The 14,894-nt window shown below is 39.6% G+C and overlaps 1 protein-coding gene across 2 annotated transcripts in view; it reads right to left on the reverse strand.

Moving 5' to 3' along the window:
* SYNE2 (spectrin repeat containing nuclear envelope protein 2) overlaps positions 1–14,894 on the reverse strand; it is a 191,358-nt gene that overhangs the window by 130,940 nt on the left and 45,524 nt on the right. For both annotated transcript variants that reach the window (XM_055716088.1, XM_055716089.1), the window contains exons 20-33: positions 14,679–14,852; positions 13,607–13,741; positions 13,295–13,450; positions 11,886–12,097; positions 11,547–11,619; positions 10,319–10,437; positions 9,586–9,709; positions 8,601–8,758; positions 7,994–8,141; positions 6,191–6,789; positions 5,139–5,318; positions 4,001–4,151; positions 1,312–1,470; positions 451–612 (exon numbers count right to left, since the gene is read on the reverse strand). In XM_055716088.1, the coding sequence (XP_055572063.1) occupies positions 451–612; positions 1,312–1,470; positions 4,001–4,151; positions 5,139–5,318; positions 6,191–6,789; positions 7,994–8,141; positions 8,601–8,758; positions 9,586–9,709; positions 10,319–10,437; positions 11,547–11,619; positions 11,886–12,097; positions 13,295–13,450; positions 13,607–13,741; positions 14,679–14,852 (2,550 nt within the window). The remainder of the gene's footprint in view (positions 1–450; positions 613–1,311; positions 1,471–4,000; positions 4,152–5,138; positions 5,319–6,190; positions 6,790–7,993; positions 8,142–8,600; positions 8,759–9,585; positions 9,710–10,318; positions 10,438–11,546; positions 11,620–11,885; positions 12,098–13,294; positions 13,451–13,606; positions 13,742–14,678; positions 14,853–14,894) is intronic.

The following is a 14,894-nucleotide window of genomic DNA, read 5'->3' on the forward strand; positions in this document are numbered from 1 at the left end:
CTGCCCAGCCATTTCTGAGGCTCCAGTATCTTCACTGATAGGCATTTTCAAACTAGAGAACTAATCATTAGCCTACGCACACTCTCTTCCCTTTCTTCTCTAGGCACAAGGAAATATGTGCACCACCGTGCTCTAGGCTTCAAGCTTCCCAGGCCTTCTCTTTGCTGTATGTTTGTACAGCACAAAGGAATGAGGGGGCTTTTGTAGGCTAAAGCAGCATTTACAGTGTTGCATTAATTTTAAACAATTTAGTATACAGATATGCCACCAAGTCATGAGTTTCCAAGACCTGTATCCCCAATACATTATGCAGTATCTTCAGTGAATCCATCCATGCAGATATAATTGCAAATGTTACAGCTTCCTCTGCTTTTGCAGTGCTGGCATTTCTATGCAATGTGCATGTTTATATCCTGAAGAATAAGAGTAAAAAATTTCTATTCAAATTACCTTCAGCTGTGTAAGGTCCTCTTCAGTCAGACAATGGGTTTCTGCATTCTTCAGTTCTGCATTTGCCCAAGCATTGATTGCGCCAGATAAACCAAGGAGTTTGTCCCACAAAGCCTGAACTCTTCCCAAATTATCACAGTAGTTTTCAGTCTTTTCATTGATCTACCATGACATTTATACATAGAAAACACACAGAGATTTCAAAAATGTTGAGTTATATTCTAAAATCAAAAGCAGCATAATAAAATCAGAGCAAGATAAAACCAAGCACAAAAACAAGGGCAGCAAGGGGGAAAAAAAAATCTCATGTGTCTTCTCAGTGAACTGGTCATGGAGAACATATTTAAATCCCTGCCACACATGTCACCATCATACCAATCACAATGGCAGCTTGCCAGTTTTAAGGCAGGTTTAGGAAGAAGCCTTGCTCATTAATGTTTATCTACTCTCAGTAAATACCATCTAATCTCAGTATTGATGCACTGCTTAGATCAACAGTGGCAAACATTTCTCACCAAAAGCACCAGCATTGTGATTCTCCAGACTGTCTCCCAAAGCCTAAATCCACAGAGGTTGTTAAGGAAGCTTACAGGTTCATGCAGAAAACACAGATATTGCCTTTCTGCATTTCCTAGAATTATTTACTGTCCAGGAGGACTCATGATATAAACTACCTGAGAGATCAGAAACATTACACCAATAGACACTCTGCAAGCTTTCCTCTGGTAAACACTTGGATTTATCTCTTAAGAATCTTTGCCATATTGCACTTCATTTATTCCAAATATTACACACGCGTCAGACTCAATTACTATAATGCATAACAGATAAGACCACCCTGATAATTTACTTTTTACATACATCCAGCCATCTGTCCACAATAATGTTAGCCTCATTCTCAAATGGAGGCTCCTCAAAGCTTCTCATTTTATTGAGCTGCAATTGAAGGTTTTTGCAGATCTGATTTATTTTGTCTACATCTTCTGAGTGTTCATTAAATTCTTCTTTTGCCTCTTCAATCTGTGAAAAAGACCAAATGGATATTTACCAGCATGTTTGCTTATGACTGTTCATTCAGTAAAACATTTTTCACTGATGTGCTGTTCTTTTTAGTTTAGAGAAACAACAGCATTACTCAAAATCATGTATTTTATATAATATGATGAGACTAGGAATGTATCCGTTGTTGTTATATCCCTGTCATGCTGATAGGAACATTTCCCTGTTAGAAATCCTTATTATTCTGGTATCATCTGCAAAACAGCTGAGTGGGAACTACAGATAATATATTTCTCCCTAAAGGCAGCCAAAACCACCGTTTGCTTTAAAAGTCACAATCGCAAGATCCAAGAGGACTGTACATCCATACACAGAACCTCAGTTACAGAAATCAACAATGTATACCTAATAATTGTCTGAGATACTACTACAACTCTAAAAAATATAACCTGGCATTCTAACCCCCAGGTTTTAAACTACTTTTTTTTAAAAAAAAAAACAAGCTTAAAGCCTACTTAAACGTAATCATTGTCAAATATGCCATTGCCAGAAATGGAAATGTCCCTTTTTCCTACTTCCTAGTTAAAAACTAGACTACCTCTTTGTGCTGAATGATGATGGCAGTGTTTACAAACAACATGGAAGCTGGCTGGAAAAGAAACACTGACCTCTGGTGTTAGGCAATCTGGTACCAAAAGCTCTCCTTATCTCCCAGAGACAAGCGTTACATCTTCCCATACGGATTCTGACAGCCACTGAGAAATGGGGATGGCAGAGCAGCGCTCACAAACCAGAACAAGGCAGTGGACCTTCTCTGCTATTATTTTATATAATTATAAAGAACAAGTCATCAGCACCCACGGACAGGCCTGTACCGTGCTGCAACTCTTGCAGATCACAGTTCTGAGAGTGGGAATCCCAAGACTCGGGGTGAAGAGGAAGGGTTGTTAGCAGAGAGGGCTGTCCGTACAAGCAGGGGCCGGGGTATGCAGGCAAACTCCTCCTGCAGCAGGAGCCTGAGCCATACAAGGTGCCAGAAGTCTCACTGGTGAAACCAAGAGAAGACTGCCTCAGCTACAGGGTGGGTGCTACATGCTGACACCACCCCATTGCCCAAGGGAAGAAACCACATTGCTTCTTAAATTTAACCATCCCAGGCACTGCCTGAGAGCAAATGTTCCTGAATGACTTGGGTGATGCCTCATCAGAAAGCCTAAACGTGGCATCCAAACAACCAGTTACAAAACCCAGCCAGGAAACGTGAAACCTGCACAGTAAAACGGTCATGACAGACATGCTGCCGTTCCCTAATCCATTAGCTATGGACAACTGTGTCTGGTGGCTGTATTCATTTAGCCAAGAAGAATGTAGCTGGCTGCCAAATTTTTGTCTGAAAAAGCAGTAAACTTTAAACTAAATGAGGGGATGTCCAGCAGGGCATTCATTTACGCTCATTCAGTCTCATCAGCTAATGTAAAAAAACACTGCAAATGTTTAACTGCTGTCAAAGACAGCAGGGAGCAGATGTCAGTTACGGAGGCCAAGGCTCTTATGTAGAAGGTCTGTCATCTACATAGGTTTGTAACACAAGAGAAGCAAGAGGAGAAATACCAAACTACGTTGTTATGGCTTCTGACAGCAACACAGTTCAGTCAGCAAAGTCAGCGTGAGGACAGAGATTCATGCTGCAAATGTAAAAACCAGCTCAAGGAAATACTGTTATCATCAGCCCAAGTCAAAACCATTCTGGCCTGCAGAAGTCCACATCCCAAGGCAGCACCATGCTGGCAGCCCCCACGCTGTCTCTGAGCACAGTGGCAATGACACACAGCGAGGTACACAAGCTCCAGCCTGGGAAGCAGGACAGGTCTGGCATGGCCCAGTCTCTGAGCAGATATGCCAGCTGACAGCCTTACAGTTTCTCTTCCTGATCCAGCTTGCCTGGGGCTAGCTGAGGATCTCTGCACAGCGTTGGATGGTGCAGACAAACCCTGTGGCTCTGCCTGGGACCCAGTGACATGAGCAAGGAGAGGATACACATCTAAATTCTCGGTTATAAGCTAGAGCAACAGCACAGAAACAAGCAGCCCTAAGGAGCTGCGTTACTTTACGTTTGCTCTAAGTGGTACAACATTTTAAAGTATCTTCTTAGTAACAAATGAATTTGCTCTTTTTATATATTTACAAATGGCCCACTATAAGGCTTTTTTTTAACTTGGTAGAAAACACAGAAACGTTCGAAAGGGTATGGGTGAATATGGCTGATTTCAACACGTGCTTTTAGTAGAACAGGATTTCATCTGATTTTTGTACTTGATTATAGTTTTTCTATGGGGTTTTGCTTTTGTTTTTTTTTTAATCCCTCATCTTTAACAAGACCTTGATTCACTAAGCAGAACTGGACTTCAACTTAAAACAAAACCAGAGTATGGTCCCTAAAGTATTTTGGAAGCCAAAGCCAGGTCTTAACATTTGCCCTGAAGTCTAGGCATATAAGGTAAACCCTACAACTGAATGCTCCCAGGAAAGGCTTTTCATCCTTTTCACTCACCTTTGTTATCAGTCTATTCAGATTCTCCTTCCCCATGTAAGAAGCTTGCTGTGAAAGCATAATCTCCTGTTTCTGGATAATGCTGGTCAGACTAGTTTTGCAGCTTTGATATTGCTTCAGGAGCTCCAGAGCCCTTGCACACTGCTCCTGGCTGTTAAAAAGAGATGTATTATTTATGGCCTAAGCACAAACCAGCAGCCTCAGCCTCTTATCTGCTTCCTTCTCCTATATTCAAATATGTAGGGACTTGACTACTATGTTTGGAAGGGAGAAAAGGGGGGCTAAACCGTACCAGTCATAAACCCTGCAATATTGTGGGATACCTGGTGTGGTATTTGGACAGATTTTGGAATCAGAAATGCCCTTCACTATCATATGCCTCTGACTGACATTTAACTGTGATGTGACCTGAATGTGACTCTCCCACCTGAAAGGTGAGCTCAGTCACCAGTAAACTGAAATACAGGTGCAGTAGATATCACAACAGCTTGGGTGGTGGACAGTGGGAAATACCACCTCAGCCCAGCCTTCACTGGCATATGAAAACAGATTACTCCCACTGACACCCGTGCAAGCCATAAGGATTAACCAGAACTGTGCCAGTCCATGCAAAGCCTCTAGGCATCTTGAAAAACTGTAAGAGGAGGACAGATGCCTTGGGTGATCAATCATAGCCTTTCCCAGGCCTCACTCTCACAGACTTATCAAACCAAGCTCCTTTAATCTTTGCCTGCAGAACAGACTGTTTTCCCAGCTGTCCTCTTCCATTTTTTCAGTTTGACTTTTCTTTTTTAATGTGCTGGCATGAAATTTACAGCAAATACGGAAGACACATCATTCCCAGCCAGACACGTTTTTCTTTTGGTTACCAATTAAGTCCAACACATCACTGCATATCTGCTAAATGATGGGGCTGTGATGTCTTAAAAATATATAAAATTCATGAGCTTTGGCTGCAAATCATTATGTGCAATTCTTGGCTTTATAATAGTTTACAGCATCATAACAGTAAAGTTTGCAACTGTTTCAGGATTTAATTTACTTTAAAGTATGGTCTAAGGCTTTTTTTGCTGTTTCATTTTACCAGCAAAGTTCTTACTTGTACAATACTACTTTAAAACGTAGCTTTTCTCCTTACCATTCAGCAAGCAAGAGTTTTGTATCCTCCCATAACCTCTCTGTAACTCTGCACTGCTCATTTGCTTCCTCTGCTTTTTCCTCTTTGATCTGTAGGAGCTTATTAGCAATTTCTTGCATAGGTTTCATTTCAACAGCAACACGATCCAATTCCTTTTCCAATTCCATTAATGATTTTAGCCTTTATTAGAAAAAATTAAATACAGCCTTATATTAAAGAAAGTCCTTGATTTTTTCCCCAATATAATTATTAAGTTCCCTAGAAATTCATCCCGAGCTGCATATACTGACTGTATTTAATGACATTATAGAAAGTCTAATTTGATCTTCAGCTTGTTGTAATTTGACACAGTCCTTCAAATGAGTTATGCTGACCTAAGCCCTTTGAGAAAGTAATCCAAAATCCTAAAGGCCAACAGGGTCTGTATGAACCTTCTGAATTATTTTGTATTAAAAGTGCATTCTACCTGTCTTAAAATACAGTCTAACAAAGGAAGGTATGCCATAGTGTGGGATTTCACAACTGAAAAAATGGCACAGCATACAAGCCCCTCTCCCCTCCTCCCTTTTTCCCTCCGCATAAACAGCAGCGAATTGGTTATTCATCCTTTGCAAGGCTGCAGAGAGATCCTCTGAAACAGTACCAGTGACATACAAATCATGTTAGTGGCTTTCTCGTGGTGTGGTGAATTAACACAAGGCTTCCACACCGCAGAGTTCCAGATCTCAGGCATCAGTGCTCAGGAAGAAGACCCGTTTCTCTGTTTGACAGTTTTCTAACTGAAAACTAAGATCATAACAGTCAACCTCCTTCTATTTTTTTCTTCATCAATGCTGCTTCAAACTCAAAGGAGTTTAAAAGAAAAGATAAAAGGGAGAAGACTTCCTTATTTAGGCTGTGATAGAACAAACAAAGCAAGTTCACAGCTTCTTTCAATGCTCCGCAGATACCTCAAGACACATTCAGGTTTCAGTGGTCTACTGAGAAGGGGCCACAGGCCCTCCAAGTTCATTGGAATTATGGAATAGAAAGAGTTTTAAAAAAGGATTCACCTTTGTTGAACAGCTGGAATCGTTGGATCCTTCAAGCCTATTTTGTTAATTCTGTCACATAGATCCTGAATATTTTTAAGGAGTTCACCGTTTTTTGTGGAAAAGATCTCGTATAAGTCTTTTTCCTCTGAAAGCATCTGTTCACTTGAGGAATCACAAGTTGCCTTTAGGGCTTCAGATAAAGTCAGAACAAGGTTTTCACAGCAAGTCTTTCTCCCACATTCACCATCTTCCAGACAGATATCAACTGTTTTCAAGCGTTCATCCAAACATTTAGCCTTTTCTATCATGTGAGAAACTTCTTGTGCAGCCTCTCTCAATGCTTTTCCCTGTGTTTCAGGGTGACCTGGGGGATCTGTGAGGCATTTGATGGAAGACTGACACTTCCTCAATGAGGCCATGAAATCTTCCAGATCTTTGAGGACTGTCTCACGGATCTGCATTTTATGGCTCATTTCTTCAAGCTGGTTTTGATAGTAAATCATGATTTTACTTGCAGCTTGCAGATCTATTGGATTAAATTCATCTCTTGCTGAACTCTCTAGGTGTTCCAATTGTTTGCACACTTCAATCTGATTTAATATGGACCTCTGTAGCTCCTGAAATTGAGAGAATGACAAACAGGGTTAACAAGTGAAAGAAAACTTGTATCCTGCATTCAAGCTAAACCTATGACTGAAAAACAAATCATGCTAGCAATATCTGTTTAGTATGCTAAACAGGGCTGTTCAGAAAAAAAAAAACCCCAACTCTTTTATCCTACTCTGGACTTTGGTGGAGGGAAAGAAAAAATAGAAGGAAAAAGAAAAAGGTATTCCACACACAGGGAAATTGGTCAGCACTATAGAAAGCTCAAGCCTCTTTCCAGCAATCAGACAAAAAGGAGAGAATGATGGTGATAGTCCTGAGACTGAAACTAGCAGGCTCTTACAGCGGGAGATCACTCAGCACAAGCAGGCACACAGATGTTTGTTACTCTGCCACCTTTTAAGTTCTTTAGGCTACACTTTTTGAGAAGCCTTACACGCATTTAAAAATCTCTTGATGAAGTCTGTGTGCTATCTGGTTACAGATTTCAGACAAACAGCAGTGTGTCAGTGTTGTGAAACTCCAAACGTGCAGAGAGCTGGGATAAAACTAAGGGTCCTCCCAGGCAAAGAGTCGTCTCAGGCAGACAGTGCATATCCCCCCTGCCCTAGAGCTTGAGAGGCCTAAATCCTACCTCGCTCAAGAGCCAAGGGCAGACAAACACAATCTTTCAGCTCTGTGTAGCTGTCAGTGTGTTCAGCTCAGAGTGTGTGTCAAGAACAAAAAAATATTCACTCTGCCTAATAGACAGACCAGAGCCTAAGCATAAGAACCTCACAGTAGGCGAACAAGTTATTGCACACGTGCAGAGCTTCCAAAACCATCCTGAGGTGTGCTCAGATACCTCAGCAGATGTGACACAGACAGCTTAGTTTAGCTCACAAATTAACACCAGATTACATATATGAGTCCACAGAGTGATATAAAGCCAGGTGGGAACACAGTAAATCTGGATCAAAGGAAAGTCCTAACCTAAGACAAAAAAGTTCATGGCCATGCTTTTTACAGTAGAGCTCATTGAGGGTCCCTGGTTGGCTCTACAGGAACAATGACATTTAAAGCAAAGGGAGTAAAATGCCATTATAGATTTTGGAGGGTTTGGGAAGTATTGTGAGCAGTCCCAAACTTCTGAATGAAAATCCCATGAAGTTCTCCAGCTCCTAGACATATTAAGAAACACGCTGGCTGGGGTGTGGTCTCTGCATTTTCCCTTACCTTTAGTTCCCTATAAGCAAGATCACTATTCATCAGATTAAACTGCTGGATTTCCTTCTTCTTCAGCCGCTGATCTAATTCACATAGAAGAATGGATTCATTTTCTATTGGCAAAACAATTTCCAAAGCCGTCCTTAAAGAGTTTGTTCTACAAGAAAGGTAACAAACGATGAATGAGGAAAGCAAGCAAGAAAAGACACTCAACATTTTACAGTACAAAAAGCCACAAAGATAATGTAATTGACTGTCTAACAGATCTAATCATCCTCCTCCTGAGGTCAAAAGAGTTTTCCCATCAATTAGAAAGACAAGTAGTGTGAATACTAGTGAATTTAACCAAAAAGTTGAAGGAAATAACAGCAAACTTGAGAATACTGCACAGTGATGTTACACAGATTTGGCTCTGTGCTTCTTGGAGAGATTCACGCTATCTGCAATATGTATATGAACCAAGTACAACTAAGAAAAAAATTAATCTTATGCAATTAAAAAAAAAGGTTAAAAACGTACAGGTATTTTCTGTAATGGCATACCATTTCCTTCACAATACACACGTTAGTTAAAATGAACTATTCTTTACCTATTATCATGAAGTGTTATTTTATACCTGTTACTTATAATATCCTGAAGCTCTTCCCATTCTTCTTTTAATTTGCTTCTTGTCTCAGAGATAGCAGCCTGCTGCACTTCAACTCCAAGATTTTCCAAGGTAGATGAGATGTTTTCGAATTGTGTCCAACCACTAACAGTTTCACTCTCTACCACCTACAAGATAGGCAGCGCTAATTGCATTAATATGATACTGTATTTCTCAATGGACTAGACAGCTCATAAAATTACAGTCACAAGACTCTCTACAAAAAAAGTGAAAACATCACCTGAAAGTAAGAGTATCTAATGCTTTCTTTTTCTTTAAGACTCCATTTTTAGCTGCATGCAGACCTCTACAACCTTTTACGATCAAAATTTCCCTGTCAGATATATGTCTCAGCTGTATTTTATAAAAGGGTCAATAAATATGGTTCAGCCATTTTTACTACAAGAATAAAGAGAAAATACCTCAGCTATGCTCAAAAGAACAAAACACAAACATTCTGAGATGCTAGATAAGCTTCACACTCCTTTCAAGCAAGGACTTGGAAAATTACATTAATAAATTCTCCAACATCAATTATGTGCCTTTTATTATCCTCTTAAGGACCTCACAAACTTAATCAAGTTTTAAGTCCTGCACATACACCCCTACTATTTGATGGCTCAACTCCGTTGACTCCTCCAACCCTGACCGTGGTTCATCACTTACCGCTCCTGCTGATAAAAAGAGCTGCTTTCTGGTTATTTTTACCTTTAGAACTATTTCAGCCTGCAGAACACAAACTGAGAGCCACCCATTTCTTCTTTCAGCAACATTTGCAAACTTCACCGCTAAGAATGAATGTAGTTCTGCTGAATGCTAAACCCTTGATTTCCCTTCTACTTCTAATAAACCTGGTCATAAGGATGCTACTTTTCCTAACACAGAGAGGTGAGGGCTCTACATAAGAAAATAACAATTTAGGCACCAGGTAAGTTTTTAAAAGATGAACACTTACCTGTAGCTCAAGCAGCTTATTCTGAAGGCATGAAGTGCCTTTTACTTCATCTGTAAAGCCAGATGCTACTTTATCTCGGCTTATTTGTAAAAGTTCCTCCAGGTTACTTCTTTGTGTGTTATAGCTAAAGAAAGATGCAATCACTGTCACAGAGAATATTACTTCTAATTCAATGGAAGAAGGCAGGGTATGGGACTAGCTGACCAATAGATTACTGCATAAAATAAGCACAGTCTATTGCAAATGCATATTTTTACCTAAGTCCCAAATGAATGGGCATAAATGAGTAACATACAAGAGAGCTGAGAAATTCCTCACCTGGCTGATTTTCAAGTATGAATGTCTGCCTGCAATCTCTAAATTCAGTTTTATGAAAGTAAAAATGTCAGTTCTTTAAAAATGTGCCACTTCTTTTTATTTTGCAATACTTGAAGTTATTAGTAAGGCAGATACAGATTTTTCCAGCCCAAGAAGAGAGCAGAAGAAAAAGTTTCATAGCTCAAAGTGTTCTTGCCACAAAATCCCAATTTTTTTTTTAATTAATTTTGAAGCATTTAGCTACTATAGTTCTTCCTTATCAATTACAGAGCAATGTTAAGTACAGTGTAGTAGAACAAGAACAGAACTCCGCATAGCAGAAGTGCACCCTATGTTCAATAGATTCAATTAATTTATGAATGTCTAGCACAGTACCATCTCTTAATATATAATCATTTTATCCTTTAAAAAGTACCTCTCCAATAAAGCTGGTATGGGCAAATCACTGTCTTCCTCAAATTTCTTTGCACAGCTTTCTCCATTGTGATGTTTCACATCTGGTTCCAAAACTGTATCTGCAGCAGGTCTTGAGGTCTAAGTGAAAATAAAAAAGGCAACAGTGACCTCTGCATCATGCTGCGTTAACACACAGTGAAGACTGACAGACATCTGTGAACCCCTGAAAGAAGCAATCGCTTCATGTTTCCCAAAGGAGAGGAGAGGTACCACTCCTGAATACAAGATGTTTTTAAACTCATCATAACCAAAAGAGCAAATCTTTGAACACTTGCAGCCAGGTCATTCATTCATTCCTTCCACAGATGCTGGGGTCTTTGGCAAGCACAATCCACTTATGCAAGTTTTTGCTGCAGCTCCATGGACATCCTCGGGCAACCCCAAGGCACTGTCTTCTGCAGCTTTTGTCAGGCTGCTTGTACCAGATGGCTTCAGATGCCTCTCGCCCTTGATTCCAGGGTACACTCTACTGCTCGGCTGGAGGCTAGCTTATGTTATACAATTCATACTTTGATTACCCACGAAAGAACAGATTTCATCGTTGTATCAGGGACACTATTAATAGCCTTACAAGAGGTGTCCCTTCATAATACTCAATTCCTACATATCTTCAAACTATGTAAATGCAGTGGGTCCCTTCCTACAAACCACCGGTCTCGAGGCTGTCTGATGATGAGCTGTCTGCAGCCTTACTTGCATGAATGTTTAAGCTGAACAAGACATCTGTGGCATCCAAACAATGAAGTGCAGTATCTTCTCTCTGAAATTATTTCTAAGAAGATACATGTGTTCCAGTTTGCCCTACGTTTTTCTAAAGCAAATGCCTCCAACTCTTCACTAGTTTTTCTCTCTCTATTCTTTGGAACTTGTTCAAATTACAGGGGCACTATGGGTGATTTGCACTTGAACACACATGATGACTCCAGCTAAAAACCACTCTTCAGGAAAATACAATGCAAGGTCAGAGGCTCGCATCTCCTCAGGATGCTTAGAGTTGTCCCTTGCACGCTACTTCTTAGTATTCACTTGGTCTACATTCCCAAGGTGCAACGGGTTTTTGATGTCTGACCAGAGGCCTGAGGTCCTACCACAGTAAGAACAGTAACAGAAATAATCAATTTTTCCTTCTGGCAATGATCTTCCTTACACAGGGCACTGTTTTCTAACAGTAAGTATGGACTTCTTACCTCCTGCACTGAGAAGATACCAATTTGTTGAGAAGAACCAGGCTTTTCTCCATTCTCAGAAACAACAGAGCTCCTGCAGTTTAAAAAAAATCTCAGCTTAAGAACAAAATACGAAATACAAAGGGAAAAAAAGAAATCCTAGCTAATGATTAATAACAGTGCAGCTGTGATGGAGGGTAATCAAACATTGTACTTGCCAGTTTATAAATGCTTAAATGTACAGTTACCTATAGTAGTGTACATAGTAACATACTCGGTAATACATTTACCCGATCACAAAATCTATCCATGTATCCGATTTCTACAATGCTACAACACACCAAGCACTCAGTCACCCACTCTTTTTTAGATGACTGTCCTTTTCCAGCATGAGACAGCAGGGCTGTGTAAGTATCTGCCACACTTTGTTGAAGCTTTTCTAGCTTTTGCTCACAGTCTGCAGTCAGTGTCTGTAACCCTGGGATGATTTCTTCTGATAGTCTTCCCAATATTTTAAGGTTTTCTAATGACTTGCTAAGTTCTCTCTGGCTGCCTTCATGTGAAAAAAAGGCCTAAACAAAGAAAAACAACATAATAAACTCATGTTAAGTCATGAGGATATGCAATTATTCTCATACATTTTTTTCTGTTTCCATTGTCTTCTCAGATGAGTGCACTTAAAGCATAAGCTGTCAAAACCAGGAGAGAAACATTTATCTTCCCTTGATTCTTTTTCAAATAGGGACAGGAAACAGGATTCCTGGCAACATGTTGCTCAGCTGCATTCACAAGACTATACTGACTCTTGCTTGATTATGTTTCTATAATTTTAGCTACTTTGGTCCCAAGTCCTCTTCACACTGATATCAGATATACATGTTCCATTGACTACAGAAAAAGAAGAATTGGACAATTTATTTAAAATATTCCCTATCGATAACTATACTTTCTAGGGTAAAATCAAGATATACTAAAAATCTAACAAAAATATGAACAGAAGGAATGCACCTGAGAATGTTTATTTCTCTTTACTCTTGCATATGTAATATTTGCTGAATGTGAACCCATAAGAAGCAAAGACTAAAACTCCACTGAATTCAGCAAAGACCAAAATTTCATCAGGAGAGCAATTTCTTAATCTTTGAAGTGGTAAACTGGCCACACCAATGCATCTCAAAGAGGAAGAGGAAGGAAAACACTAGAAGTAATGAAGTGTAAAACTCGCTGCTTATGGAATATGTAAAATTCACCATGACTCACCCTGGCAAATGAATCATGAATGTCTTATGTCTAACCCTGTAGTTAATTTATATACAGCACAAGCACAGAGGTAAAGTGCAGCTATTGCACTGTGAGAAGATACTCTCACCTGAAGACACCTAACACCACCTATGCAACTGTAACAAATCAAGGGAGTCATACTTAATAATTACAACACTTAACAATTTCTTAGTTTTACATTTTGCACAGCTAAATCTGTTTAAATGCTTCAATGTCTTTTTAAAAAAAAAAAAAAAAAGGAAAAAAAGATACCATCCATGTAACAAGGAAGTAATCCTAGAAGTCTGCAAAGAGGCTAATATATGCAGTCAAAAAAAGGTAAAGAAATAAATTAGGTAGCCTCTTTATTCTGTATTTACATAGCATAGAGCACAAGGGTCTTGTTCCACAAACACAGACTGCAATAATGTACCTAAAACCGAGCGAGAGGGACAGACAAAGCATTCACAAAGACAGGTAAGTGACCAGATAAGGAATGTGTTAGGTACCTCATGTTCCTTGATGAGCCCTTTGGTTTTATCCATACTTAGGAGTTTCTTCTCTTTGCCTAATTGCTTATTGATTTTTTTAAAAGTTGCATTAAATTTCTTTTTTTCCCTTTCTACTATAAGCTGGACATAGGATATAATTTCATGATGAACTTCCTGCAAAATTCAAAACACATTGTCCCTGTGAGATGGTGAGACAGTATTACAAAGTAAATAAAAACCTCAGAACATACAGTGACCAAAAAAATCATTTTCAAAGATGCAGAGCTTAATGAGAACAGACAGTGGATTCTCCTTCCTATATTATCTCACCTCCCATCTTCTACGAACATCCTTACTCTTTTCTTCCACTACCAGTTTTTCATGATCAGGTGAAATATTTTTCAGTTGTTCTGCTGCTTTCAAAAATTTGTCAAGAACTTTATTGTCCAGAGCATTAAAAGCCTCCTGCAAGAAAAACATCACAATGGAAAATGACCAGAACTGAATGTAGTTTATTTATCTAATAAAATTACACCAGTAGCATACAAAAGCCATGCATAAAGCATGTACACATTGCATGTATGGGCTGTGGTGGCCCTTGCATGGGTGAGTATGAGGGAATTCTCCACCCCTGCATATCTGCAAAAGGTTGCAGACAGTACCACTGTATGCTTTTTGGAGAAAAGGAGATGTTCTTGTAACTCCTCTTTTAGGGGTGAATTTGGTACCAAAGAAGAATGATTAAGGTCCCTGAACTCTGCCTCATTTCTAGGGAATATACCTGGCCACGACCCATGCCTGTCAGAGAGCGGGTGGAGGTCTGCCTCAGTGCGATGGGACCCTGGGAGATGGATGGCCTGGGGTGAGGCTCTGCGCCACGTCTGGCACACGGCCACCCAGGCCTTGCTGTGCAAGGCGAGGCAACACAGATTCTGTGCACCTCCATTTCTGATACCTCACTAAGGACTCTTTTAAGAGATTCAGATTTTGAGATCAAACACTTTACCAGTTAGTCACTGGGAAAAAGAGGAGATTCAGTATTTATAATCACATTTGAAAAACCTGTCCAAGAATTCAGAATGGGATTCTCGATGGGAATCATACTTATTAATCGGGCAAAAACCCATGGCTGTAGTTCAGAACATGATGAGTTCTGATGGGATGATGGAGTAATTTAAGTTAAGAGAGGGCACTGAATAAACTGCCACACAGATTTACATTTCCTCATTCAAGCTGTCTGCCAAGTTTATATATGCAAAAAGTGCTAAATTAAACAGTTGAAAAAAGCATTAATAACTACCAAAAAAAAAAATCTGATATTTTTCTCACTGTGGTACCTTAGACCCTTAGAGACTAAATAGCACTAATACTCAAATTCATCTGGCTCAGAAAACAAACTCACCTCGTATCTGGAAACACATTCTTCAGGACTTAACTTTTGACTGACAAGTTGCACAGCCTTTGAAATAGAAGCCTCAAGTTCTTTCTGGGTTTCTTCAAAATTGAGCAAAGCCTCCTTCTCTGAGGGTCTCTTCTCAGATTTGGACAAGATATTGTTAATATCACCCATGACAGCCTTTGAAGAAAGAGACTCTTTTCAAAACATGCCTGAGTGTCA

Source organism: Falco cherrug, chromosome 7, assembly GCF_023634085.1.
Source record: "Falco cherrug isolate bFalChe1 chromosome 7, bFalChe1.pri, whole genome shotgun sequence".
NCBI lineage: Eukaryota > Metazoa > Chordata > Aves > Falconiformes > Falconidae > Falco > Falco cherrug.